The 24,607-nt window shown below is 49.2% G+C and overlaps 1 protein-coding gene and 2 long non-coding RNA genes across 10 annotated transcripts in view; 1 reads left to right on the forward strand and 2 right to left on the reverse strand.

The window, feature by feature from the left end:
- LOC135912192 (latrophilin Cirl-like) overlaps positions 1 to 24,607 on the reverse strand; it is a 492,061-nt gene that overhangs the window by 275,334 nt on the left and 192,120 nt on the right. For all 8 annotated transcript variants that reach the window (XM_065444566.2, XM_065444565.2, XM_065444564.2 and 5 more), the window contains one exon: positions 22,641 to 22,724. In XM_065444566.2, coding sequence (XP_065300638.2) covers positions 22,641 to 22,724 — 84 coding nt within the window. The remainder of the gene's footprint in view (positions 1 to 22,640; positions 22,725 to 24,607) is intronic.
- Positions 9,603 to 13,273, forward strand: LOC139049665 (uncharacterized). The gene is made up of 3 exons (XR_011508484.1): positions 9,603 to 9,844; positions 10,087 to 10,267; positions 12,245 to 13,273. It is a non-coding gene; the product is annotated as an uncharacterized lncRNA (long non-coding RNA).
- LOC139049666 (uncharacterized) lies at positions 12,455 to 16,780 on the reverse strand. Its single transcript, XR_011508485.1, has 3 exons — positions 16,318 to 16,780; positions 15,008 to 15,172; positions 12,455 to 12,574 (listed from the first exon to the last, which is right to left on the reverse strand). It is a non-coding gene; the product is annotated as an uncharacterized lncRNA (long non-coding RNA).

Raw genomic sequence — 24,607 nt, forward strand, 5'->3', positions numbered from 1 at the left:
TTTTATACTCCCGTTGCACCTCAAAAAAACTCCGTCCATTGCAAAGCAAAAAAGAAAGAAAAGATAGAAAAAATACCTCCCATGATTCCACGCGAAAATTCCGCTCGCACGGAGTAAAAATTCTACTCCGATCATACGGAGTATAATAAACTCCGAACCGGGGGGTCGCTAGAGGACAAGCGTTATACTCCCACGTCGGAGTTATTTCCGTTTACAGTGTAGGGGCGCTTTTGTACCGCTTTGAAGCATCGAACTCGTGGCTTAGTGAAGCCACTCACTGGCGGGTTGAACGTAGGACAAGGGAGAGTATACACAGTAAACGAAAATAAACCCACGTGGGAGTTTTTAAGAGGTGATGTGCCCTAAAACCTTCCCTCCTCAAATATTTACTCCGATGTATGGGAGCAAAACGGCGCCATTCCCTCGTTTCACTCCGCTGGCTAGCTGCGGGAGTATTAAGGCGACATGACGCGATTTTACTCCGCTTCAAAATCTTGTTCTCGCGTGAAACTCCGACAGGGAGTTTTAAAAAAAACTCCCTCCGCCGAAACAGATTGGTCACGTGGCGCTTCCCATGAGGCTGTGCGCCTCGCCAGCGACCGGGCGCGTTCGGCGGAGCCGGCAGTGCTCATGGCTGACGGTTTGTTTACGTCTGTGAAGTGTCGTTCCGTGACAGCGTTTCGTCAATTTGTTTCCCGTATTTCCTTCCAGAAAGTGTTATAGGCATGCCTGAAGCTCACTGTATATCCGCTTCGAGTAAGTTAGCTCTGATCACTTTGCTGACAACGATGAATGCAAGAGCAACGTTTTCAAGTGCGGAAAAAGGCTTAGGCATACCTCGAAGCTGCTCACTGGCTCGTGATGTCGGCTCAGGTTCTGACTGCGTTTTCGTGCTGCGTGACCCTGGCTTGTGTTCTTCAGTACGTGAAAGGCGACTTTTATGCCCTTTTGGGTACATGCTGACAACGTCCAGTGTAATGTTTGAAAGGACCGCGTAGCAATGGCAACAGCAGCCACTGTTCGAGCGACGACATCCGTGCTAGTCGCGCATGAATGGCGTACCCCAAGTTCGTTGCGGTGCTGTGTTGCCAGTGAGAAAGAAGGGAGTGCAAGCAACTGTTTTTGTGTATCTGTGAACGGATATCCTCCCCCCAAGAAAAATGGTAGGACATAAGTATGCGTACTGAAAATAAAGCTTCTTTTTGAGCGATGTGAATCGAATTGTTATCGCGCATATAGGTTTTGGTCACGTCGTTGCTTCCGATATTGCATTAACATTACGCTCTATCCGAGACACTGATTTAGACGCATGCCTGCTGGCTCCGACAGATCAGCGATGTAGCTTTTCACAACCGAGAGATTGCTTGGACGCAGAGTAAGTAGTGCTGTGTATAAAATGTATGACTGTGCATTTTTCGGTGTTACGCCGGCTGCTGCGGGTCACGCTCACACGTAATAATTTCTTGCTACGCTACCACTATATCGCAAAAATTTAATTTTGCTATGTAGCACATGCACTTACATTTTTCTTGCTTACTGTAACTAGTGCACTACTTTTTGGCCGCGAACGCCGGCAGTGTGCGAAGTCGCTTCAGCACTCACAGAATGGCATGATTATTTTGAAATCTACGCCATGAACTTTTTTCTCTCACTATTCTGAATTAACAGTTTTGTGTTGATTAAGGTGTTCTGTTAATTTTAGAGAGGCAGATCTCGTATGAACGAGCATGTGAGTCGTAATTCTGAAAACAGCACAGCTGCCCCCTAGGCGGTTTCGAGGCACACAGTATCGTGGCTACATATACTGGCACCGTTGCTCTTGTGTATCGTGTGTACGTGGGATGTCTTTCAAATTTCTGCATTGGGCGTTTCTGAAATGTTTATATATGTCATGATATATGTGCTTTCACTGACTCGTTTCGTCGAATTTGACGCGGTATCATGTGCATATTTCGAAATTTGACCAGCAGCCTCTGCATGTAAACATGTTCGCGCAAACTCACGCGATGCCTCTTTTTATACTCCCGTTTCACCTCGAGTTGGCATACAGAGATGCATCAAAGAGGGCAGGTCGTGTTGACGATTGCTCCGGTTGGTCTGGCTGCTTGGTGTGCACCATAGAGAGAGCGCGATCTCCCGTGCAAGCACTCGAAGTTTGCTGGCTGCGTCGGTCCGTGAAAGTGGTATGGCCTCTTCCTGTGTGTCTTCAAGAGCTGTCCAAGCGGCTTTATCTGCGTCTTCATTTCCTATGACGCCGCAGTGACTTGGCAGCCTGAAACGTCACGTGATGTCCTTTCTCATGTGATGTATGGAGAAGGCATCTAATATCGAGCACGAGCTGTTCGAATGGCCCACGACGCAGAGCTGGTAGCACAGATTGTAGGGCGGCCTTTGAGTCACTGAAAATTGACCATTGTCGAGGTGGCTCCCGATTGACGAAACAAAGTGCAGCGCGAAGAGCAGCTAGTTCTGCAGATGTCGATGTCGTTGGGTGGTGAGTCCTAAAGCTGGTGGTAATACCTCTTGCTGGGATGACAACAGCACCGGACGAACACTGGATGTTTGTGGAACCATCAGTATAAATGTGTTCACTGTCCGCGTACCTCTCGTGCAGAAGAAGCAGAGACAGTTGTTTCAGCACAGGCGACGACAGTTCAGGCTTTTTCCCGATTCCTGGTACACTGAGATGGACTGTGGTGCTGGTAAGACACCAAGGGGGTATCGATGGTTTAGATGCAGCGGTGAAGCCCGAGGGAAGTTTGTCGTTGTACTTGGCGATAGTTTTAGAAAATTGTGATTGGTGCCTGTCTGAAGGTAGTGTTGCAGGATGGTGATAGGGGGCACGCGCGAAATGTCTGATGTGCGTTCTCAGGGCTTCCACCGTGATGTGAGTTTGCATTGGATGGTCCCGAGCAATCGCAATAGTTGCCTCTGTTGACGTGCACCGGGGCAAACCAAGGCAAACGCTGAGTGCTTGAGCTTGTGCTGCCTGCAGAACACGAATATTTGTCTTGCAGGTGTTGTTCAGTACAGGTAGACTATATCTTAAAAACCCAGCAGAGCTCGGTAGAGTCTCAGCATTGCGTCTACTGACATCCGCCACGTCTTTCCTGTCAAGTATTTAAACAACTGGGAGGTTGCTGTCAGGCGCCGTTTCATGTAGGCCACGTGCGGGCTCCAACAGAGGTCTCGGTCGATAATTACGCCAAGAAATCTGTGGGTTCTGACATAGGAAATGGTCCGCCCATTGATTGAGATGACATAAGGCGTCAACGGTTTGCGGGTAAATGCTACTAGTGCGCATTTTTCTGATGATATGTTGAGACCCTGTTTACTTAAGTAGTTCGCTGACAAAGTGGCCGCTCTTAGAAGCCGCGCATGTATCTGAGGACGTGTGACTGCCGAAGTCCAGACACAGATGTCGTCTGCGTATATTGAAATTTTGATGGTAGTTGGCAAGTATTCGGCAAGTCCAACAATAGCGAGGTCGAATAGCGTCGGGCTGAGAGCACCGCCTTGAGGAACGCCCCTGCTGGTATAGCGTCGCTTAGTTTCGCCATCGTTAGGTAACACATAGAATGATCTTGCAGATAGGTAACTTGCAATCCACGAAAGAACTCGACCACCTAGGCCAACCGTCGCAAGAGCGTCGAGAATGGCCTCATCTAATACGTTATCGTATGCCCCTTTAACATCTAAGAATAAAGCTGCAGACAAACGTTTACGGGACCTTTCGTGTTGGACATATGAAACGAGATCAACTACATTGTCGACGGAAGAGCGGTCACGTAGGAAACCAGCCATGGAATTCGGATAAATCTTGTAGTGTTCAAGGTGCCATTCCAGGCAGCCAAGGATCACCCGTTCCATTATCTTTCCTACACAGCTGGCCAACGCTATTGGGCGGTAAGAGGTGAGCTCTAGCGGGGAATTGCCCTGCTTCAAGATTGGCACCAGGCGGCTCACTTTCCATTCGTCAGGAACACTTCCCTCGTGCCATGAGGTGTTGTAGAGACTCAACAATGCTATCCGTGCGGATTCTCCGAGATACCACAAGGCTCGGTTGATACACCATCTGGACCCGGTGATGATGAGCGCCTGCAGGGAGCTAGTGCCGCCTCGAGCTCCTCCATTGTAAAAGGAAGGTCCATGCGGCAATCACGGGAATGGGGGACGTCATCTCGGGCTGGACGATCTGGACGTGTCGCTTGGTCTGCCATCCGCGCACAAAAGTCTTGTGCGTCATCGATGTCTTGCCGCCCTTGGAAAAGCGCGAGCGCCTTGAATGGAAAACGCTGTTCCGGAAGGCAACGCAGACGTTGCATCGTTTTGCAAATGTGAGACAGCCACAACAACAACAACAACAACAACAACAACAACAACAACAACAAGAACAACAACAACAACTACTACAAGAACAACAACAACAACAACAACAATAATAATAATAATAATAATAATAATACGAACGTGTATTACAGCGTTTAGGAACAGCTATGAGGCCTGTCAAGTCGTGCACTTGAGAAATAATTCACCAAATGCAATGCAGAGGAAACGTAGATGAGGCAGACAGAACATTATGCGGAGGATACGCATCGCAGGATGGCGCGATGGCGGACAAATGCAGCGGTCCGACACGCACGCGCAGCCTCGACAGGCAGGGGACTCCGAAGACAGCAGCGGACGCCGAGAACAGCGATGATTTGGAAACAGGCCCCTGATCCGCGTTGCCCGCTCGACTTCCGGGTGCGCCCCGCGACGGAAACAAAACGCCGACGCGCCTCGCCTTCGCACCTCGGCCGCATACGCCCCCCCTCTTCCTCGGATATCACTCACCGTTGCCCCAGGGGGCACGCGCTGCCCAACTCTCGCCGCAGGGCAGGCAAAAAAAGGCGCCGCTGATTCAATAAGGCATCTCCTCTGCCCTTCGGCTCCTCTTTGGATTCCAGATTGGCGGCCTCGATCCGACCGGCTGGCTCTAACAAACTCTACAAAAGTCGCCGAGTTCCACAAAAGAGCGAAGGCGGAATCACCGCAGCCGGCGAACGCCGATCAAAGCACGCCCCGCACAAAGGGAGCTGCAAGCACGCGCACAAGTCGACGCGGTTCCCTCTATGCAAGAAAGTTCCACCGCTTTGTTTCATTCGCGAGACACCAGGAGTAAAACTCCCTGGTTCACCTTCGCCGCCCGCGTTCCTCCGGCTCCCCTGCTCGCCCTTTCGATCGTTTCGCGCAGCAGTAGTACGCCACTGTTGTCTTGCTTTTCTCTTTACGCGAGAAAGCGAGGCGGGAGCATTTTCTCTTTCTTTTTCGTCTTGTACATACCTATCACCCTTTGATTTCCTTGCCATTGCTTGCCGAAAGCGTCTCTTTTTTTTTCTTTCAGTGGACGACCTTCCACTTCCGGCTCTCTCTCTCTCTCTATGCAGCTTCAATCTCTGTCGCCCGTTTCATTCCGCAGGCGAACACCAGGTCGCGAGCAAACGGAGACGGTGTTTCCACTCCATCTGCCCCTTCGTTTCGTTGACGGGTGCTTGCTCGTATCCTTATATCGCCGCTCGCTTTCCTTATTTCCCTGCCAGTCCTCTTCAAATAACATCCGCGCCGGCTCTTGGTCCTTACGCACCTCTTCCATACCAGTTCTGTTTGTAACAGATACCGTCGACGACGATTTCAATATTGGATTTTGTCCAACGCAAAAGCGGGGCTTCTCTCGCGAAAGCAGCGCGCCAATCGTCTTCCCGGGAGCGGAATGAAATGCAGACAGGAAAAGGCTTAGCGGCGGGGAACGTTCTCGCCATATACGCGCGGATACATTCGAGGAACTGTAAATTCAAGTGGATTCGCCGCCTTTAATTTTTGCCGCCCTCTTGTATTGTCGCTGCTTTTTGACGGAGATGTTCCCGAGCCTGTTTGCATACGTGCCATCGGCCCCCCGACAAGGCAACTTTCTTTTATTGCTTGCCGTTGTGAAGCGTGTGTTGGGAGTCGTTGAACATAAATATGCAAAGTGAGGAACGAACGTATCTTGTACTCGACGTTCGAACGAAACAACTGTTTCGTTCTTTTTCTTTTTTGCCAGGTTCGGTTCCTTAGCTTCTTTTCTCTTCCCTGCTCCAAGTGGTACCATGCAGCGCTCTTTCAACACTGGCGTCTCTATTGGAGCTGTTGAATGCGCTTGTTCTGTGTACAACCTTTCTTTACCAATATACGGTTTGCAAGTCCATCGCCTCGCTTCAACCCCTCCTCGCCCATCTCGACTTTCACCGTTTCTGGCTTAATCCGCAACAGCTTCCCTCTCACTCTCGCCCTCGCCTTCTTTCTCCGAGGCTGATTGTAGGCTCAAACACTCGTGCACGTATCGCGGTGCGTGCTCCGTCCGCCTCAACGCCAGCAGAGAGCGGCCATACCGACTTAAACCACTTCAGTACGTCTCACAGAAATGTTTGCTACGTAGAAGACGCGACGTCATATTAAACAGACCGCACGAGCGCGACAACACACGCCAGAAGCTACCGCCGAGCGTATTACCTGACATGCAAAACGGTGCGCTCGCCCATCCGAGCATGCCTACTGCCCATAGATGGCGCTACTGCGTTGAAATATGTAGTGTTCCTGTATATGCTCCCGCAGGGAGCAGAGTTGCGCATAGGTCCGCCGTCGAGATCCAGCTCTGCAGCGAAGCCCCTCCGCGCGCGCGCAGGAGCCAAATGTCGCGCGGTGTTCCGCCTTTTTCTCTAGTGGTCGCGAGCTACAAGCGCCAATTGTTCGCAGGCGCTTAGCAAAGGGCACTTCTTAATACAGGCTACGCTCGAACGAGTCATTCGTGCAGTCGGAGGGGGTGGGCTTCCAACCAAGTGAAACTTTGCATGTACCTATGTAAACACGCATATACAACACACACATGAACGTACAAATAGGGGGTAGAACCGCCTTCGATACCCCAAAATAAAATACTCCCGTGGCTCGAACAGCTCTAAAGTTCGCTCGCAAATGCGCAGTACGTTGCCACGAAAGGCGGTGCAATGATTTTCAGCATGCATATGAAGTTGTCTTATCACTGTCAGAAAGAAAGACATGTTTTAAAGAGTGTTTAAAACTTCACACACGTAAGTGGACACTTAGCGCATTTTGGCTGCCGAAACCAGCCGATTAATGACCGTCGCCAAGAGAGCTATCGTGCCTGCAGTTATGTCAGTGACCGTTAACAGAGCGTCACTGATCACTAACCATCGTTCACAGCAGCTGCACGTTTTCGATACATGCGGTGCAGACACAGATTTAAGCGCATTTCAAATGTTCACATGCGCACATTTTAAGCAAAGCTTACTTTTAGGACTCATTCATACCGCAGACTAATCAGCTATATAGTAGCAGCAAATCTGCAAGTAGAAAAATATTCAAGATGCAAGAGCTTCTAGATCAAATTTATTTCATACAAGGGAATGCATGAACGGCTGCTGGCAGCACGCCAAGTGTGCTGGTTCTTGGAACCTTGGGGGCAGAATTCAAAGAAAATGGAAAGGCAGCAAGCTATTAAGAGTAACAACAGGTTATTTTTATTGCACTATAATCACATCAAGATGGCAAACTTACAGAGTATTTATTCACACAGTGCAGACTGTAATCTGACAACACATTTTTGGCATCGTACTGGCACAATACAAGTGCCAGTACGATGTGTTTCGTATGACTTCACCAAGGTCCTTGACTTCACATCGTCGAATACCATACCTGAAACCCGCAGCTGCAGCTGAAACCCGCGAGAGCGAAGAGAGCGCGAGGTGGAAAGCGGGGGAGGAGGGTATGGCGGAACGGTGAGAAGAAAAAATTGGAGGACGCTTAAGCTTCGCCTTCTAGAGTGGAACGCGACAGCGTTCCCGTCGACCAGCCAAGGGGTGTAATACAATGGGCTACGGCGCAGCGATCACTTACGAGGCGCGCCGCATCGGACGCGGTGAGCGTCGAGCAACACAGCGTTCGGCACGGCAACGAAACGTGCGCCTTAGCAAGCGGCGCACGTCTGAGCCTTAGAAACAGCTCGTTTCTAAGGCGACACCGCATTCACTACAGGCGCTTTTGTAGCGCTTTGAAGCATCGAACTCGTGGCTGAGTGGTAGCGCCGGGGTCTCACACTCCGGAGACCCTGGTTCCATTCTCACAGCCCATCTTGCAAACTGTTTTTTATTTATGAAATGCCTGCCGGGATTTATCGCTCACGGCCAACGCCGCCGACGCCGACGACACGGCTTTTTTGCGACACGAGCTTCTTAACGCTGTCGCGTTAAAATGGTCTCCAATCAATGCCGTGGAGGTCTTTGGACAGCGAAGCTGTAAAAGGCAACTATACCAGCGGACAACATTCTGTGGCAATGAGGGGAAAGCTACGGAGGCAAAGCGCGCACAAGTGAGAGCGCTTCTGAAAAGAGTCCCGTGTTTCAATCCACGTTAAATTAGGCTGGCGAAGAAAAACATAAACACCTTACTAGCAACACTTTCATAAGACATAACATACCACTGAGCGTAGAGGTTTACATATCTTGCGCCTTTTTCCTTCCGCAATTCGGCAAACGAAAAACCGTCGCACGTGGAAGCTGCGTCGATTCAGCGTCTGTTCCGAGCCACCAAAAGCACTGCCAAACGATGGCGGACTAGGCGCCATAACACATGTGCAGCCGCCACGCGCCCGTGGCTTTCCCTTCATTGCCACAGAAAGTTGTCCGCGAGTATAGAACGATTACTCATAGCTACGCCTTAGATATTTCCACGGCCTGCGAATTTGGCTTGCGCTGCCTCTTCGCGCACCCACCAAGGGTGGAGCGGAGAGGAATTCGCCGCGCCTCGTACGCAGGCTGCTCTTCAGGACTCCTCACTGTACGTGGCCTTCCCGTAACACTGTCACAACACAAATCAGTTGCTAGGCGGATTCTTCTTTGAAGTTCGAATGTGCAGTTACGTCTCTCCCTTCTTCGTATGCCAGTCAAGCAGACATCGCCGCGACCGCTTACGCAGCAGTAATCATGAGCAGTAATGTTTACCGAGAAATGTGTGCTGGGAGCGCTACGTGCTTCGCATTGGATGTAGGCGCAGGAGCGCCTTAACAATTATGTGGTTCGGATGCTTTCTTTCAGCTTGGTTTTTAATGGAACGTATGTTGTTCTGCATGTTGTATGCGCGATTCCAAATAATTTATGCACTCTTCTATTCATTTCGCTCAGTGTTTGTAGCCTCTGGCTTACGAGGGTATGATCCATTGCATTTGAGGGCACGAGCAGTAAACGATAGTTTTCTGTCAACGTTACGAGACGAATAAATCACAGGATACTAGGCATAGGCAGCTTCGCTCTAAGAAGCGTAGTGCTACGCACGAAGGGCTTTGCGGCGACGACGTCTAAAGGCCCAACCACACGCGGTGAATCGTGCGCGCCTGGCTGCGCGTCACGCGTCTGCGACGCCGTACGCGCCTGTCCTACGCGTCTGGAGAGGGCAGACGCGCAGGAAACGCGCGCGTCAAGGAGGTCTTGATCTTGGGCGTCATTTTGAGCGTATTTTGAGCGTACGCGACGGAAGTGGCAGCTTGTGCACCGACGTCACGTGGGCCACATGTACACTTCCGGCGGTTCGGAAAGGTTGTTGAAGTTTCAGAATCGTGTGGAGACGCCGGGAGTCGCCGCTGGTTTCGTGTCGATAGATCACAGAGGCTATGGAGGCGATCAACAACGAAGCGCTGATCGCCTGCGTTGAGGCTCGACCTGCGCTTTGGTAGCAGGCGAAACACAAGCGCCACTAGAAGAGGCACTTGACGAGGTGGTCGTGGATCGTCATGCCCAACGCTGCCGAACAGGTGAGTGCTGGGAATTTTATACGGGCGTCATAGCGGAGCAGTTTCAATCGCGATCGAGCCCGATCGGGGTCGGATTTGATGATCACGATTGCCTGTACCGCGCAACATGCGTAGAACCGATCGTGACCGAGAAATTTGATCGCGCTCGATCGCCATCGAAAGCCTAGCTGTGTGGCACTGGTATAAGCTGCCTCTCTCATCAGCAGACTCGCAGATGTCGAAAACGCGTTTCATCTGTGCAGATGACGTTATCACAGCGCTGCAGAAGTGATGGAAGTCCCTGGGGAATAAATTTCGGCGCCTGGGAAGACGTTGTCAGAAAGGAAAGAGCCGCGCCGTGCCAGCTGTCGACGTTCACAACGACGTCATCTGGCTGTTTTTCGACCAGATGATGTTTCTGCGCTACACAATGGAGTGTAGACCGTAAGTGATCTTGAAATTTCCATCATAGCCGGCGTGTTAAAAATGAAACACGGGATTTTAGTGCTTTCCCTTTACCACGTTGACCGGCGATGCCGTATGTTTGTATTATAGCTGGCAATGCACCGCACTTATGGGAATCGACTCAAAATAGTGCTTACACAAGCAAGTCGACGCACAGTATGCATTATATTCAGCTTTGTCTAATTGGCGATAAAATATTTGTGCTGCGTCGCCGCTCCGATTATCGCATATTTCGTTAAATGTGATCCGGTAAGGGGACATACAAGCAGTACAAGAATAGCTTTGTATATTTATTTATTTAGGTACCCACAAAGCCAGTTTGGCTTTGCAGTGGGGAGCAGAGAAAGGAGAAAAACAGGTACAAAATAACAAGTAAAATAGCACTTAAAAACCTAACAATAAAGCATAAGACAGAAGTACAGAGAATATCACATACAAATTAGCAGGATGAATAAAAAGAAACGGGCTTGAATGATGCACACACAAAAAGAAAACACAAAACATGCAAGTAGTTTTTTTTATTCTGTGCACTGATCCTAGAAGGCAGCGTGCAAGTCAATGGCCAGTATTTAACTGAGTATTGAATGTTGCTATATTCACGAGTACCTTAGGCGCTTCAATGCACAGTTTTAATTTTGCATTTTGTTGCTTGCCAGCAGTGTGCAAATCGGTGCATCATCACAGACCCTCAAATATTACCTAGCTTGCTTAGGGATTCATTCAGTGTCATCATGCTGTAGGAATAAATGTGCCATAGTACTGACAACATTGTCAGCTGTGTAATTGATAATTCTTTTTGTGTCTGCTCAGCAGTGTCCTTGCTTATTATCAGCCTGTGGTTATTCTGCAGATCTCAGGTGCTGTGGTTATTGGTTTAAGTGAAGCTTTCACAATGTTTGTGGAGAACACTGTTCCTGCTTAGCAAAATTTCCGAGGAAGGACTAGGTGATCCAGTTTAACACATTCGCACTGTGCAAAAAATGATTATTGAAATTTTACATGCCAAAACCACGATCTAGTTACATTATTTTAATTGGTATTTGCATTACGTCCAGTACTGGTCACTCGTGCAACACAGTAGCCAGTAGTCAGCTGGGATGACAATGGTTCAATGTCTACATTAATATGAGTATGAGGCGAGCTATTGGGCAAGACAGTAGGAGCAGCGGTAGGAAAGTCCAAAGAGGCAAAAAAATCTTAACTGTAAAAAACCTTCTGGAAGGGTTTGCTCGCTAAGGTCAGCTTTGCTGGGCCAAAACACCCTTTACAAGGCAGATGGCAAGAAGACAAACATTATTAGACGTAACTTCCTAAATACAAACAACAAATGCACTGACTACTACGTACACAGCTTCACATTGTTTAGACGTACATTCAGTTAAGGAAAACAGTTTAGAATGAGATGAAGTTTACGAACAAGTGAAAGGAAAACAAAGTTACAAGCCAAGAACGTTTCAAGTAGAAAAACTAGAACAGGAGAGAGCCTTATGCTAAAGCAAGACCTAACAGTACTACTACTCTATGTTTAGAAAGTGCAAGCATAGGTCTTTCAACATGAAATTTATTAAGTGGTTTTACTGAGTAAATGTAGTGGAATGCTTCCTGCTAATTATTTCAAAACTGAAACATTCCAAATATCATGCACTGTTTTGAGTAGAAGTAATCACTAGGCTTTAGGCATGCAGATCTCGTAAGAACTGCTTAAATGCATCACAAGCAAAAACAGAAAAAGATACAAAAGCTACACTTAGGCGCATGCAGAAACTGTTCATTCTGGTTGTGTAGGCAAGCCACTTTTGTCCCTACAAAACTGATTCAGAGCTTCAGTGTACTCTAATAAAATCACACACTAAAACAAATGTGGACGGATTTGAGCCTTCATATATTTTTGCATCCAGACTGGCACATTATTTACACATTGACAGTATGTGCAAACCTTATTACGCTCACATGCAGGATGTCCGCCAACCTTCCACCAGTGCCCCCATCAAGTGAGGAGGGAAGTGCTGCAGACATCTTAACAAAAAATGTGCCAGTTTTCCCATCTGGCAACACTTGAAGCGCCATCACCGTGAAGTGAAGAGTCACAAGCGCCAGCATCGACTCTGTCTTCGGCGTCGCATGAGTCTGTGGAGTCTCAGGACATTTTGGAATCTCTTGAATCACCGATGTTTCAAGAAGTTCTGGTTCCTGAGGATTCTGAGGCACACCACAGCAGTCCGCAGTCAGGAGCATCGCTGGCTTCAGCAGGCAGTCATAGGCTGGATACGTTAGGAAGCATTGCTTCTGAAGCAAAGTCAAGGGGGAGGAAAAGGAAAAAGAGAGTTTAGAGTCAGTGAATATTGGAGGAATTAGGCAATGTTTCAAGTGCAATGAAAAGATGCAAACCACAGGACGACCTCGAACTTTTGCCGTCTCTCTGCTCAAACACATTAGAGAGGCCAGTGAGGATACGCATCTCGATTTGAAAATTAAATTGATGCAAGTAGGAGAATAATTCAAAGATTAATGTTTTTAATGTATACTTTTTGTATGATAAAGCCAAGAGACAATGAAACAAAAGGAAATCATTGATGAATTTAATTACTTTATATCGAAATGGAAAAATAAGGAGGAAAATGAAAGTATATGAAAAGGTAGCTTCCCACTAATGGGAGACGAACCCACAACCTTTGAATTATGCTTGCATTGCTTTACCAGTAGAGCTGCAGCAATGGCTATCCCTCTGCAAACTTTCTTGGGCCTGTATGTGCATGTACTAGATCTCACCCTGGTAGTGTTAGCCAGTGCTACTCGTGCAAGAACACTCCAAGAGCCTAATCTAGTACACATAAACATTCTATGAAATTGATGGTGGAATAGCCTCCAGCTCAATTGGTTTTAGCTCCCACCAGTGGCAAGTTATATTTTGTCTACTTTCATTTCCCTTCTCCTTGTGATGTTGACATTACAAATAAAATGACAGTTATTTTCCTTTATGCTTTATATACGTTTCCTTGTCTGTTGTTGTCATGTCAAAGCCCCTCAGCTCTTCTTTTTTGTTCATCTTACACTGTGTTGTATCCATGTTTTTGTGCGGTATTCGAGAATTTCATAAAGTTGATATCTGTGGGCCTGGTTGGCTGGACATTGCTGCTGTAGAGATGTGTGCACATGTTTTAGCAACACATCTACGATAAAGAAGCACTGACTTGCAACTAAAGGTGTGTTGTTGCAAGACAGATGTTTATCGCTTTCATCTGTGTTTACTCATTCAGCCTGTCTTGCAGCAATGAACCTTTTTGAGTTCACCACCTGTGCATGTAGAGTTTGTACATGCATGTAGAGATGCGTGTACATGCCTGTAAATAAAAAGAAATGTAATGAACCTTCAACCAGACCCCATTGAAAATTTCGGTTATATGCTGCAAGTTGTAAAGCCTGTTGGGGCGTTCTAGCAGCACAAGCATTTTTCTAATTGTTTTATTATTATTAGAAAAGGTAGCAGAAAGGGAAAAGTCTTGCCACCACATAGCCAGGAGGCGAGGTTCGCTGCCAACATAGACAACCTCTACCTCTCCCACAACTATCATCCACAAGCCACATTCCTTGCTTTTTTTTTCTTTGTGTTCTGTGGCTCAGTTCCAGAGTTGGTTTTGCATGTTCTGCATTGGATGTTTGGCCAAAGTCTTTGTACGTAATCAGTGACATTGAAGGCAGTGTGTAAATGAGACATTTATGCGTATGACCCTGCTTCTCTGGCAGAAAGCAGGGCTACCTGACGGGAGCCGTGAACAGCATGTGAGCTTTAAAAAATTTCTTAAGCTGAAAAAAATGTAAGAAATTTCTGCGGCTGTCGTGCTGTTCTGCAGTTGTTTAATACTTTGCAGGCACGATCGCCACTATATGACTTACACACCACTGCAGAGTCTAGCCGCCTCAATCCCCACACAGTAAGTCAAGGCAACGTCTTTTATGTCTTACCGGGATGCCAAGTAGCTTGAATGCAAGTTGAAAAAAATTAGTACGCATGTCTCAATTGTTTGAATACTAATTATGATGACATGATTTTTCTTGACAATGATCTACATGGCTGTGGAGGCCCTTTTCGGGTGACGTATGATCAAAATTCATTTGTGTAGGTTAGCTACCACCTTTGTTTAATACTACATGTGCAAGCATACCTCAGTGCATGTTTTACAGGTTGCGCAAGGTCAAAAGCACTGAGGTAGCTTTTGTGCGATGCCAGTCGATGGCAGTTTTTTTTTTTTTAGTTAGCCGTAACTGTTACACTGGTGATGCAGTAAGTGGAAACTTTCAGTCTCTGTGATCATTTTTTTCTTGTATTTCTTTTCACGCGCATTGTCAGTACCATCATTCTATTTCTCGTTTTGTATCAGCATTTCGTGTACTATATATTTTTATTTGTTTATGAGTTAATACATAGTTAGTTGTGTATAATTCTGTATTCTGTGGAAAGAGAGAAATAAAGATGATTATTAATATATTATTATTATTATGTATTAGTATTTTTTATGCACGCTCATTGTCAGTCTTTTCCTTCTTTCTTTTGTTTTGCTTCAATGTTTTGTGACTCCTTCCTGATTTGGCTTCCAAAAGGTGGCAGGCAGTAATATGTAAATAAAATAAAATAAATGATACATTAAATGACAAAGAAACGGTGTTCTGTATTCCTCCAATCGCACATTATTACTCTTGGGGCAACTGTCCTTTACCAACCTTAACGCTACAGCAAGTCGTTCTCCAGGCTCCAGGGGTTTCTCGAATGTGGTGCTGCCGTGTGAGGTCCTCTGTTAAAAAGCTCCATAGCTTGTCCAAGAGCTGCGGCGCCTTGCGAAAGAACTTGTAGAAAAATCTGTCGTCATCTTGACGTATCCGTTGCATCTGTAAAAAATGGTGTATTATTGCCTGGCAGCAAGACCATGCCCTGCCCACATACACGCGCAGGTATCAGGAGCTGTACACTTTTCACTGACACACATGTATATCCACTAGCCATCATCAATTTTACCCCCTGCTTTGTTTATGTGCTTGAATACAAACAGTGGTTCGGCAAAACAGGAGAGCCAGTCAACGGTATATTAAAATCGTGCGGCCACTGCCAAGAAACTTCCGAAATTAGTCGCACAGAATTTTAACCTGCCCCCCAGGTCACAATTTAATTACATTACACTTCATATCTACAGTCACACTTCTGAGAGACAGATAATATAGGAAATCGTATCTCGTCCACAAGCTTCATATAAGACAACCAACACGTGCAAAAGGTGTTCCTGAATCTATGTGCTATACTAATGGCACAAATATAACTAGCAGTCCTTAGCTTTTTGTAGGGGTGTGCTAATACCGAAAAGTAGATTTAGAATCGAATCAAATGAAGAAAAACTAATCTGGATATCAAATAAAATATCGAATAGCAGAAAATGTATTATAAAACGTAATCCTTACAAATTTTGTGCAAGAGGGTGCTACACAAGCTCTGTGTAAACAGTATGGTCTACTGTTAATAATGAAGGGAGCTCCAAATTAGTATAGTGCAGATTGTCTGTTAAATAGAATCAAGCGCTTCTTCCCCTCTGAAGCTGAACAGTTAATGACCGTATGTCGTACGGCATACACGGGTTAGACAGGCGGTGGTTGAAACGTCGTGAGGTGTCGTCACCACGTATCCAATATACGATCTGTACGCTTCCGGCGGCTAATCAGCCCGATCTTCGCCTGTGCTTTCGCGCTTTCCGAGCTACACCCTGCTCTTGTCGTTCCCCCTGTTCGCGTACGTCACGTTATCGTTTCGATCGGTGCTGTCAACCTGGACGAACCTTGCACCGACGACGCGATGCTGTTCTGCGAATTGGGCGTTCGCGCGCTGCGAGTACGATCCCCGCATTACTACTTTAACCATTTCACTTATGCGCGCATCTAAAAACGCTGATAAGTAATTGCTGTCCTAACGAAGATAAGTCCCCATGTCCAAACACTGGCTCCTAGTTCTACCACTGTAGATCATCGAAAGGAAAGAAGTTACTCACAGCCGTAAAGTCCTTCTTCTTTACGCAGTTGAAAGAATGGCCGGACCCACCAACGTCGCCGCAGAGGCCGCAGACGCTTTCTGCGCTCCCGCTGCCTTTGCAAGAGCAGCAGCAGCAAAAGCTTCTTTCTCATGTGGTACATTGCGGGGAGAGTACGCTGATACCGGCGAAGCAAGCGGCTAAGCAAGAGCTCGGCAACAACGTCGTGCGTGGTCGCGCGCAGATGTCAGCTGCAGTTGTGAGGAAGCAGACGCTATCGCGCGTGATGTTGATAATTGATGTAGCTTTTCTTGCCATAAGGATGTATAGATACGAACAGCGGGCATTTCTCAACTTAAAAACAATGTACTAGCTCTAACATTGATAAATTAAATAAAAATGGCTAGCCACAATGAAAGTAAAGATAAACTTTTCTCAAAGCCAAAGACGACCGTTTCCGCCATCGCTGGGCCGCTGGTCTGTCAGCCCTGTGCTATACGCGCAGCGAAGCGCGCACGTGTGCGCGTATCGTGTGGCTGCACGCCCTTCCCTTCGTCACCCGCGTACGCGCACGCAGACGCGTACGCTTACGTGTACGCGTAGCGAGACGCGTATCCCGGGCTGCGTGTGGTTGGGCCTTAAGAGATGGCTCCAGAGTAGAGCGCGTTGTCTGCGTGGAAACGAAGCGCTGCATGAGCGGAGGTCTGTCTGCGGCGGCTGCTGTGCATCGCGCCCACGCGTCACCCACACGCTGCCTCTGACGAGCTCCCTATTAGCGAGGCAGTCGCGCCACACTTCGCGCCGTTCGCAACGTTGCGCACGAGATAGATTGTCCACGCCAGCCAATATATCGCGAAATGAAAACACGTATACAGCTGAGCTCAAGCTACGCATAAGGGAGTATTGTATTCGTCCGTAATTTTTTTTTCTCGCCCGTTCTCACAACCAGCAAGCGCCACACGCAAGGGGTGCCTGACGAGCGCCTGTTGGCTGGATCTACCCACTAGCGAGCTTTACTCCTTTGCAAACCGAATACGACAAACGAAGTAAAGCAGTAGGCAGGAGCTCTTCTTTTTCATTTATTAACGAGCCTTGCCAGCTACCAGCCACACGCGTTGCCACATGCTGCTTCATTTTTGATCGCGTTTTCGCAGCGCCTGTGCGAGCCATCTATGAGTATGGAAGAGCTGCGAAAGCGGCACACGCAAGGTGAAACGGGCTTGCGGCAGCTTTCCCGCGTCATTAGAGAATACTTTACTGATCAAGGCGCACGGAGCGGAGGTGAAGGCATTTGTGGTCCCCAAGGTGTTGTTGATCTCAACTGTGACCCCTCCTCGGGTAGATGAGTACCAGGGGGCCCTGAGTAGTGGTCATGCATGGCTCAGACGCAGCAGGACCTAGTCCAGAGCGGTTTCCAAGAAAACCATTGGCAGATCGTTATAGCGAACAGCAAAGGCTACGGGCAACGGCACACATTTCTTACGAACGGAAAGCTTTGCAAATTGAGCCATGCGTTCTCACGTGCAGATCGGTACAACGTTGGTCTACGGACATTTCCAACGAGGCTAGATTCCGAGTTTGCGGCTCGCTTTTTTCATGCGTGTCGCATCTCGCCAGTTGTCCTCGTCCGATTCCTGCACCCGGAGACAGGGGAGTGCACGATAGGGGACGCATGACGGGAGGAAGCAACCGGTGCGCCCTAGCAGCCGACTACATTGCACAATGAGCAGGCGAGGCCCAAGTAAACGGGGGTTCTAGCTCCGTCAGCTGTCTGGACAAAACAAAGCCGACATGGAAGTGCCCGTATGTAGCAGTGACTGTGCCACCTTCGGGCGTGTCCGTCACTCTGCTCTGTCTGCCTTGACACGAACGCTTCTTCGATTCGCTCATTCTTGTGCGCTACACGAGTGCAGTACACTGGTTACCCATGTATTCCAGGAAACTTGGACGTTCTCGTTAAAAATGAGGCGAAACGTTACCTGGTGTTTTCCGATTGCGCAGTCGCATCAAGCGCACCTTCTATTTCCCAGTGTGGCTGTATACTGTCAAATCAACCTGCGCACGTGACGGCTTCCGACTAAGCCCCACTTTCGCGTTTCTCGCGCTGCACTCACTCACGCGGCGGGCGAGTTGGCGTTAATCTGCGCAAAGACGCGAGCAAAGTGGCATTCGCAAAGGCGCGCTAACTCCATTCTGTGCATCACCTCCCCAGCGATTAGCTCGCTAGGAATAACGTGCACAAATATTGGCCGCTACAACTAGCGCTGCTCGGGGGAACAAAACTGCCGGAAGCGGGCTATTTAAATTCCACTCCTCTCTTTTCACTCCCTTCCAGGAGGCCAGCAGATGCCAAGGTGACAAGCGAAGCAGCAGCAGTGCGGTTTATCAGCGCATGCGCGCTGCTGACATAATGGCGGCACCCAAACCAATAGGGGTGGCGCCCGTTTTTTGATTGACGTCCGGGCGGCTCTTGATCATCGAACGGAAGCCCTCGGGCAGCACAGCGACGGGTCAGGAGACCGGCAAGAACCCGTTCGCCATGACCTCCTCGCCCGCTAAATTCTTTCCCGGTGGCTTTTTTTCTTTCGCTCCGAACGAAGAGGCGGGCGCGTCAAGCTGCGCCTGCATTAACGTGATTGCACGGCAGCGCACATCCGCTGGACGGAGAATTACGGCCACTTCCGGTAGGCGCATAGCACTCGCGTACAGCGCCAAAACGCAACTGTTTCTCTCCACGCTGCAGCTTGTCGAACCGCATCGAGCCTCGAACGGATGGCAGCGGCCAGAGCCTCCTCCCTCCGCGGCGCCCAGTGCCGGCGGCGGCGACCTCCGTTTCGCTCGTCAGGAAGCGCGCCCACAATTCGGACGCCCCACCATCGACGCCCAAAATACAGCTGAGCTGCGCTTGAGACGACCTAACACTGGGCTGCCGCGCGTGCACAACTTCTTCCACGTCTTCGATGGTTCGCTATAAGTCGCCGGAATTACCGGAAAACGAGGCGCATTCGGCTGGTGGTGTTCCGACGCCACTGAGCATTGAGCTTCTACGCCTATCGTAACGAACCAAGTCCCGCGGTGAGCAGATTCCTCCTCCTCCTCCACGTCGCGTCGCTCGCGTACCGGCAGCAACGCGAGCCGCGATGGGAAACGCGCCCCTCGCTCACCGCCCGCCTCGCCTCGTTTTCCCAACTCGACAGTCGTCCCACACGACGATTTTGAAGCAGAAAGAAAACCGAGCAGCCAGGAGGCTGGGGGGGCGCTCGATGTCTCCGATTGGCTATGACGACCGCGCGACAGCGAAACCCGACCCGTGATCGACGCCGAGCGTGAAACGCGGGTCCCACGCCGCCGCACTCGTGCGGTGGCGGCTCAGCTCTCTCTCCGTTTATTCATTTTTCTTTTCTATTTTAACTGAAAGACGAGGGACTGCACGTGACGCGGGCCGCTTTCAGTGGCACGCTGAGGCGCGTCAGGGCCGCCACCGGATTGCCGCATGCATCACGGAAGAACTCCTTGCGTAACAAGAACGGCTCGCTTCACGTCGTCACAGCACCGTGTCGGGACGGACGCTTTCGAGTTTAAGCACGAACGTCTTTCACCTGCTCGGAAGTGCGTAAACAAAACATCCCGTACGCAACACATGCAGTGTACAACCTGTGCAAGAATTCGTTACAGAGGTTACTTCGTTTCAAAAATCGCCTCCAACCACACTTAGTCGAAAAGCATGCCCCTACTTATCCACTGAGTACGTGCCACTTCGCGGTACCGGCGTCTTCTGCTGTAGAGAGCTCTACACCGCACGCGATCGTAACAGGGAAAGCGTGCTCGATAACCAACGAGCTGCTTTCAAAGGCGCCTTCCTGCAGCGGTGACCGTTCACACACGTTTTAAGATGCGATGTCTGGCTTACAGTGAGGCTGCTCGGTTCATGCGAATTGCCCGTACTGATACATCTCAGCGACGAAGGAAGGCGAACAGGCACCTACAGCGGCAAAACAAAATGCGCGGCACGGTTTTTTTTATCCGCTACACACACGCACACACACTTTATCCGCTACACACACACACACACACACACACACACAGATATATATATATATATATATATATATATATATATATATATATATATATATATATATATATATATATATATATATATATATACGGACGCCCTCAGCCAACTGCGTAGCGTAGGCTTTACGCACTTGGCTGCGTAAAGCCTACGCTACGCAGCGGCTCCCTCTTTCATGACTGTTCTTACTCGCAGCGTCCTCCACACAGGTCGGGTTTCCAAAGAGAGCGTGGAAATTGCCAAGCCATACTTTTTCGGGTGAAAGTGTCCCGTTGACCGCCAGAATGGGGACAAAATCACGAGTGGCAACAACGAAGAAATTATAGGAGAAAGGAAAAAAATGACAAAAAAAGGGGGGCGGGGGGTGGGGGCGACAAACGTGCCCGCCGTTCGACGGCCTGAGATGTCTCGAGTTACGCGTCGAAGAGGCCCGCCGACTGACAGCCCGTCAAATTGGCAGCCGCGGCTTGGGCGCGGTGTACGAGCCGCGCTCCCTGTCAAAGCCGATACTTCTCTCCCCACAGCCGCTCCTACAGGTTTCGCGTTGGGCTATCCCCGGCACCCAAGGGAGAAGGCGATCCCTTCACGCTGCTTGTCGGTAAATGGCGCACTGCGACGTGGGGTGTGCATTCACGCGGCGGTGGTGCCAGCCGACGCGAAGGACGCACTGGCGCGGATATGTTTCTGCAAACTGTCGTTCCCCGATGTGACCGAGACAGGTTCGGAACGGGCAATAACAGCGCGGCAGCGGGAACAGAAAGGAACACGCACTCAGAGGTAGGCGATCGATGTCGCAAGGCACCACTGCACGTGCTAAAGGACAAGAGAGATTGAAAAGACGAAACATTAAAATCATTTAATTGTCGCAGTTGCTGACTCGTACCATCGCTAGAGTCGCTCGTCCTCGTGTACACACACACCAGCAAATCGCATGCGTCACCGCTTCTGTCGACACGCTCTACTCCGCGCGTCCCTCTGCTCTCGATGCACGTTTGCGGCAGCGAGTGGTGGACGCACGCCTTCTGCGGGTGGCTGGCTGCCTGCCCGGCGGTGCCTTTTGCCGCCGGCTGCGCCTGTGTTCAGTCGGTCAATACAAGCCTCGTAGCCTACTGCTTCAATAAAGCACGCTCGCCCTTACCGTAACTGCCATGAACTTTCTTTGAGTGCTTCGTGCACTTGGAGTTCATCTCTCTTTTTATCTATCTAGCCTCTTCACTGCTGCGATGCCGACGCGATCATTCCACTGCGCCTATCTCCAGATGGACATCTCAGAATATTCGTGACACGAGACGAACGACACGTATACATCACGGCATGCCTCGAGTGCCGCGACACGAATCAACCAAGCTCGAGACGGGCCTTCGCAACTGCGTCTCTACACCGCTGCAATCACAATAGGCTGTTTTAGCAGAGCGTTTTTGACGGTCCGCTCCGCTCAACGGGCTAGCGGAAGCGCAAGTGCGCATGCGCGACCCGTTCAGCAGTGAGCGGGCGAGCGGACGGGAGCCCCCTCTCCGCTAGAAAGCTTTCTCAGCGGAGCGCGGCGAGCGCGTCAAGCGGGTCTAGCGAAGCAAAATGGCTGCCCCCAGTGCTGCTGGCCCGTCCACGAGGTCGTTTGAATCGGGATTTGTAAAGCGCAAACCTAGAGTACACTTTAGGAGACACGAAGATCTTCTATTCGGAAGGTTGTGGCCATGAACCCGTTTCAGAACCATGCCATGTGTGCACGTTTGTTTATGCGGACCACGTTTCAGGTGTACTGAAAGAGCAAAAAACCTTGTCTTGGCTACAACACAGCGTAACGGCTTTGTTAATGTAATGATTATATATATATAAGAAAGGAAAATGCAATGTATTGCGTGAAATGCCTTCAGACATTTGAGCAATTCCAAATATATTATTTTATTGCGGCAATTCATACAATTTGAATATTATTTTCATAGCGGTTTTACCTTCTGCGGCAAGGTGGCGCGTCAGGCAAGCACATGCCTTTCGGACGCAGCCGGGCGCTCCGCTAAAACTGATTCTTCGTCCGCCGCTCCGCTAACTCTGAGCGGGTACGCGAGAGCGGAGCGGACCGTCAAAAACGTTCTGCTAAAACACTCTAATAACGTCGACAGTAATCGCGAGACGGGGGCCGGTTTGTCCTCGCCGTCGTGCTCAGCATGGCCGTTCGAGGGAGCCGCGCTCGTGGCGCCCCCTCGGGCACGCGCCGACGGCGTCCGGTCGCGCTGCAGGAAGCGCGGGCGAACAGCGAGCCTCGACTCACCGCCTCGTCGTGCCGCAGCCGGCCCGAAGGTGCACGCCAGGAGCAGCAGGAGCGCCGCCGTGCGGATGCGCAGCCTCATGGCACCTGCGGGGGGAGGAGGTGGGCGGTCGAGTACATGTCCACAAGTCCACGCGCGACAACACGGCGCGCGTGAGAAACACCCGAAGGTGACACGATTTGTAAGACGACTACACGGGATCAAAAATGGTTTCTTTTTTTTCAAGTAATTCCATTGTATTTATTTATTCATTTATTTACTTATTTACTTATTTATTTATCGCAGTACCTAGACCGCCACTTTGGCATTACAGTGGGGACTTTTGTTATTACAGTACAGTACGGAGTGTTTATTATTATTATTATTATTATTATTATTATTATTATTATTATTAGTAGTAGTAGTAGTAGTAGTAGTAGTAGTAGTAGTAGTAGTATTTATGTTTCCTGTGAAAGGAAAGTCCCCCAATGCCTCCGCACCCATACTTTCAGCACTTCGTATATACCTAAAGACAAACTTCTCGCCATCCCCTTTATTTCCCGCTGGACAAAAGCGGACCATGTTTAATGGTTAAAAGGGGTAAACAAAAACCCGGGGCACTTCGCCGACCAAATAAAGATTTAAAAGAAAAGAAGACGTTTCGGCAGGCCCAATGCTCTACCAATTGAGCTACCGCGGCGGCGTTTCCCCATCCACTTTCTTGGGTATTTATGTGTACTAGTAGAACCCTGGGAGTCATAGCCGATATTTATTAGTCAATTGGTGGAGCATCGTACGCGACATGCGAAGGTTGTGGGTTCGGTTCCCACCTGCGGCAAGTTGTTTTTTCATCCAATTTAATTTCCATTAATCTATCGTTACTTTACTTCACTTATTAGGCACATGCAATTTCCCCTATGTTGTCCTTGGTGTCAGTGTTTGTTGGCTTCTTATTATATGACTAATAAATATCGGTCCCTCGGTTAAATTTTCTTTGTTGATAGCGCTTGGCTTCGCCTTCGTTTGTTATGTCCTTATTTTGCTACGCCATACAGGTACCTTTCAATGGTTACAACTGCAAACGATTCACTGAAGCGACGAAACAGTCACCCGAGTTAGTAAGACAGGTGACATGACGCTTGGCGCACACTGGTAGCTCATTCTCGCGGAGTCGTCAAACTGAGAGAAGAAAATGCTGTCGATGTGAGTCAAGTCACGTTTTTTTGGACTCGCACTCACATTTAACAAGCAGTACACATCACACACAAAGATGTCGGCAGTGGCATGTCGGTAGTGGCTTTGGCAATGACCGCGCTTTCTCGACGGTATGTCCCAGTGAGCGCAACATTTGGAAATGAATAATAATGCAGCAAACAGCGCCAAAACGGGTCAAAATAAGCGTCCGACACCAGCGCCCGCGTCGTCTGTTCCCTTTGTCCCGCTTTGGCGCTGTTTGCCACACCGTGTCGTCGTATCCAGAGAGCCAGGCGAACTATCATCTCGCGACCATTTCGAAAGTTCAAATAGCAATGAAGTCAATAAAGGAAAGCATGCGGTTCAGTATGCGTCGGGCGAAGAACATAAACAAGCGACCTCGCTTACTTGTGTCCCACAAACCAGCACGTCGTCTTTGGCAAAACGAGTTCCTTTCCAGTACATCCGTTTTGCGATTAAATACCGCGGCTGCGGCTGTCAACCCGGCAAGCCTTTCCAGCTCCTTTTGACGTCGTAAAGGGGAACGTTTAACGCATGGGAAGCCGACGTAACTCCACGTTGGTTGCCTATGCCATCTCGTAGCGAAAAGGAGGCAGCGCGGACAATCTACAAACATAAGCTATTCCAGCCTGATAGTCGAGCGAGCGATATGGCAAAATTCGTTTTTCTCTTAGCGTTCGCGTTGGGAAGCACGTTTTCCTTTGCCGGAGTCAGTCCTGCAACACTTGGTCTGTCGACAAGCATATGTGATCCAGCTCGGCGAGAACGAACGAGA

This window comes from Dermacentor albipictus, chromosome 9 (assembly GCF_038994185.2).
Source record: "Dermacentor albipictus isolate Rhodes 1998 colony chromosome 9, USDA_Dalb.pri_finalv2, whole genome shotgun sequence".
Lineage (NCBI taxonomy): Eukaryota > Metazoa > Arthropoda > Arachnida > Ixodida > Ixodidae > Dermacentor > Dermacentor albipictus.